Source organism: Penaeus chinensis, chromosome 40 (assembly GCF_019202785.1).
Source record: "Penaeus chinensis breed Huanghai No. 1 chromosome 40, ASM1920278v2, whole genome shotgun sequence".
NCBI lineage: Eukaryota > Metazoa > Arthropoda > Malacostraca > Decapoda > Penaeidae > Penaeus > Penaeus chinensis.
Window position 1 is genome coordinate 3045526 of NC_061858.1, and position 5000 is coordinate 3050525.

General features: G+C 32.1%; 1 protein-coding gene and 1 long non-coding RNA gene across 21 annotated transcripts in view; one reads left to right on the top strand and one right to left on the bottom strand.

Annotated features, from left to right (window-relative positions):
- Positions 1-5000, bottom strand: part of LOC125047057 (cytoplasmic dynein 1 intermediate chain 2-like) — a 45872-nt gene that overhangs the window by 11094 nt on the left and 29778 nt on the right. For 5 of the 20 annotated variants that reach the window (XM_047645126.1, XM_047645121.1, XM_047645115.1 and 2 more), the window contains one exon: positions 3056-3076. The exons of the other annotated variants lie outside the window; for them this stretch is intronic. In XM_047645126.1, the coding sequence (XP_047501082.1) occupies positions 3056-3076 (21 nt within the window). The remainder of the gene's footprint in view (positions 1-3055; positions 3077-5000) is intronic. 20 annotated transcript variants of the gene reach the window in all.
- The window catches only part of LOC125047059, a 2206-nt gene continuing 288 nt past the window's right edge, over positions 3083-5000 (top strand). Inside the window, exons 1-2 of the long non-coding RNA XR_007116702.1 lie at positions 3083-4229; positions 4530-5000. The exon at positions 4530-5000 is cut by the window's right edge and continues 288 nt beyond it. This is a non-coding gene — a long non-coding RNA (uncharacterized LOC125047059). The remainder of the gene's footprint in view (positions 4230-4529) is intronic.

Here is a 5000-nt window from a genome sequence, read left to right on the forward strand (position 1 = left end):
TTCATGGTTCCTAGGCCAAATTTTCTGTCGCTTTTTTTAAGATCACAAACAAAGGTTTATGTTCTGGTATTTTCGTTTGAATCTCTCAAGCTTAAAATACTGTAATGGTCTAAACAGACATCATAACTCTTAAAAAGAGAGAAATGTATACATACTTTCTTTTTCTTTCTTTTTTTCGTTTTGAACAGCTTTCTTCTGCAACGAGTTCACCTGCACCTTCACCAGTGCCACAAAAAATTTTGTGCCTATCCTGACACTGTACTCCAAAATTGGGTCTTGATTTTGGAGGTATGGGATTTCTACTAGTGCAACAGTAGATAAAAGACAAATATACTCCTGCCATGTACATCAAAAAAATAAAAAAATAAATAACAATGATAAAATGGTCATTGCCCTGATATCCATGCATCATATCCATCAAGAACAGACATTTACATACGGCACTTTATCTGATCTGCTAACCCTTTTGAGTGTCTACAGGTTCATGCAAGTAAATGAGGAGACAATGTAAGCCCACTTTTCACGGTACTGAAGATTTGTACGAGAAAAATATTGAAAAAATAAAAAATAAATAAAATAATATGTAAATCAGGGGGATTTGGGGTTTAGGACTAGCCAAGCAAAGGCAAAATATACAAGGCAAAAAATTTGTATATGTTGCTCCAATAACAACAAAGAGCTAGACAAAATAAATAAAAATAAAATTAAATCCTAAAAATAACAGGTGGCACACAATCATGTATAGCAGGAAATGCTCTCAAAATATACTGTTGCTTTTTTTTTTTTCTTTTCTTTTCTTATGGTAATATGCAAATAATGATGTAATAATAATAACGATATTCACAATAATAAAAACACTATCTTCTAAAAATGCGCTCTGAATACCAGTAAAGATGCAGCTCTGGTTCCTACGTTACGAAAGCAAGACGGTACTAAAACAAAATAATAATGAATTTACAATGACATGGCTATGGGGATGTAAGCCTATGATCTACTTTTGTCTGAACTACCAAATCAGAACTATGAGAATATCTTCACAACTTATGCTCTAATAGAGGTCATAGATCTCACTGGAAAAACATGCTACACAAATGTAGTTCCATGTCACAGGGGGGCATTCAGTACCCTAGGGAGGTTGTCAGACTCATGGTCATGTCAATACTACCATAAGGCTTTGGCTACGAAGGGAGCGAGAGTGGAGAAAGCCGAACTTCTACGTGTATTAGCTCCTTTACATAAATCATTGAGTCTATGAAGAATACAACGAGAGTGATTTCCTTTTGTTGTGATTTTCCAGCCAAAGCCTTACAGAGTCGATCTCTATCAATATGTACATTTTTTTCTTTTTCTTTTTCATTATTTTTTTTTTTTTTTTTTTTTTTTAAATGTGCAAGGGAGTGAATGGTAGCCCAAATGAGATTGCCATAAAAAGCAGACTGTGGAAATTCAAAATCAAATGAGAACTGTATGAACTGTGTAAGATTGCATTTCAAATGTACCATAGATCTTCACCTATCTTCATAGCCCTCCTATTACTTTACTCAGGATCACTTATATACTCTCATTCATTCAGTGTGAGTGTGTGTGTGTGAGTGTAAGTGTGAATGTGAGTGTGTGTGTGTGTTAGTGAGAGAGAGAAAATATCATTAATGTTGATGTCTCAAGAATTTTATTGTGAATTCAAGCGAGTTACATTATTCACGTTTGCAACAGTACTCACATTTGTGTTTGTGACTTCCAAGTTCACAATTACCTATACGTCTATTGCATAACTTTTCAGTTACGATCATGTAAATCAATCAGCAACCACACAAGACATTTGTGTTTGTGTTATGTATATATAAATATATATATATACATACACACATATACATATACATATATATATATATATATATATATATATTGTTCTGATCTGAATTTGAATCTACAGTCTCAATAAATTTTAAAACCATGAAACAAATTTTGTTCAATCAGCCCAATGCAAAATGAAAAACTTGCATATAAGGTAAAAAGAGATAAAGAGATAATGATAAAAAAAAAGAAAAAAGAAAAAAGAAAAAAATAAATCAAGAGATGCATGTCTCGAAGTCAAGTCAAGATCCTCATTGTAAAATAAAGTCATGTGGAAATAGGATATGTGTGCAAAGTCATAAAAAAAAAATATATATATATATATAAAAAGAAAAAAAGAAAAGAAAAAGAAACAGAAATGCTAAAGAGTAGTAGGAGGAGGAGGAGGAAGAGGAGGAGGATGAATCACTGGTACCGTCAACACCGTCTAGAACAAGGTCCAAGGTCCCGCATGTACATAATCCGCTAATAAACTAAACAAAAACAGCAACTCGTGTGGAAGCAAGCAGGCACAAATCAAAATTATCAATCAGGTAAAAAAAAAAAAATAAACAAACAAATAAACAAATACATAAAAAAAAAATAGACAAATGCGCAAAATAATAGATATATATATGTACACATTCTCTAGGACGATGACACATAAAACTCCACGAAACCACTGCTCAGGGAGGGACACTTACTCAGGAAGGCACGTGTACGGCTGGACAAGCACGAAGGCAAGAGAAGCGCTAGCCCGTCACTCAGGGGGGAAGTAACACTCTCCGTTACAAGCTTCACATCATTCCAAATGTAAAATACCATCAAGGACTACAGTATATATAAAAAAAAGGAAACATCTCTCTCTTTCTTACTAAGTTTTCCTTTTTTTTTTAATCTTTTAAATTTAGTTATCTTTCTTTTTTCTTTTTTTTTATTTTGATCTACAAGTAACATCACCAAGCCCATGTGGTAATAGCAAATAAGGAAGAGGAATATTTATGCATCTACGTACAGTTTTCTGCAAGCTCGGAACTAAAAACAGCAAACCGTGTATCACAAACCAAACCAAACCAAATCATAAAAAAGTAAAATAAGAACAAGCTACAGTACAGAGGATGAGCAGGAATTCTTTTTGAGTTTTAAGTTTTGATTTTTTTTTTTTTTTTTTTTTTCTTTGAGGGGGGGAGGGCAGAGGTCCACATAGAAAACTAACACTTACCGTAATAGTCGAAGGCATGGGCTGAGGTGAGGGAGAAGACGGGGTAAAAGTGAGTAATTTTTTTTCCTGATACATCACCTGGCCTTTTTTTTTTTTTTTTTCTTCTAAACTATAAATTATCTAATGCTAATACACTCCTATTAAGAAGACAGCAACACTAAAAAAATATTTACAAAAAGCCTCTCACAATCTTCAATGTGTATCCTTCGCATCCTTTCACTTCCTTAGAATAACACTATTCTATCTTTGGATTCATTGTATAAAGGAAAAAAATAATAACAGTAAAAAAAAAATATATATATATATATATCTCAGACTTTTGAAAAAAGGTTCTTTTTTTTTTACTTATAAAATCTGAACATGCAAAAAAGTCTGTTGATATCAAAGGTTTATTAAGAATTGATATATGATAATACACATCTAAAGGTTAGTCATATTTGTTAGTTCATATCGAATGCAACTATGAAATGCATTTCTTGCCCACTGTTCATGTGTGTCTCCATGTATCTTTAGTATATACTTCCCTATTCAAATCTCCTATGGGGAAAAAAAAAATGCAATGAATCATATATACAAAAAACCTAAATACTAGATACTTTAAAGAACATCAATATACTGTGTTACTGTAGCAGCATATATATATATATTAGTTATCATACTCATATACTGAAAGAGGGAACAAAAGTGAGGAAAATTGATAGTGAAACCATTCGAGCATTTCTTTTCTTCCAGAGAGAAAGAGAGAGTACAAAATCATAACCACTCAAACGTACAATACAGAGGTTGAAAAAAAAATATAAATACAAAATAAATAAATAAATAAAACAAATGGTTTCACTAATGACATTGCCTATGGGTCTACTAATACAAAGAGTAATCAGCAAAAACATGGGAATGAGGGTTTATTTAACTGGCAAAATTACACAGTTTTCTTGACTGTACACTTTACTCTTGTGTCAGAAGCCCCATAAGCCAAATGTGTGAGGAAAAATAAACAAAAATGAAAAATATGAGAATAATCAGGAAAATAAATCTGAATGGTGAGGAATTCCATGTCAAAGATTCAAAGAGCCAATTTGTGCTTCAACACTTTTTTACATGACCCATACATGATTGCGTAGTATTAAAAGATAACGCTGTTGAAATAATATTCCAGTGGCTATTCCTAGCTTAGGTTTTCTCCAACACTGAAGCTCCATTAAAAAAGTTTACAATAATCAAAAAACTTATTAGACCGTTAGTGTGACTTCATGTAGTTGACTATAATACTAATTATCTCAACTATGGAAAATCTGTACACTGAAAGAGACATTTAACTGTACTTTTTTTCTGCTTAATATGATGGCAGTTTGTAGTTTGTAACGCCTCTGAACATTCTTCTGATGTAGTATTCATTATTATCATTCTCAAATTTTACAATGAATAATCTATTATCATTCAATTTTCATCCCCTAACAATGAATTCCTAGCTTAGGTTTCTCCAACACTGAAGCTCCATTAAAAAAGTTTACAATAATCAAAAAACTTATTAGACCGTTAGTGTGACTTCATGTAGTTGACTATAATACTAATTATCTCAACTATGGAAAATCTGTACACTGAAAGAGACATTTAACTGTACTTTTTTTCTGCTTAATATGATTGCAGTTTGTAGTTTGTAACGCCTCTGAACATTCTTCTGATGTAGTATTCATTATTATCATTCTCAAATTTTACAATGAATAATCTATTATCATTCAATTTTCATCCCCTAACAATGAATTCACCAGTTTACTGAAACAAACAGACAAATTACACAATCTAAACAATGTTATACAGCCACTGACTAGTAATACAAACAAAGCATATCAAGTGGGATTATATCAAAGTGAAAGCTTATGCATTTTGAACTGACTTATGAACAACCTGTCCTAGCCACTTCACGGCTTTGCACTCAAAAAGGTAA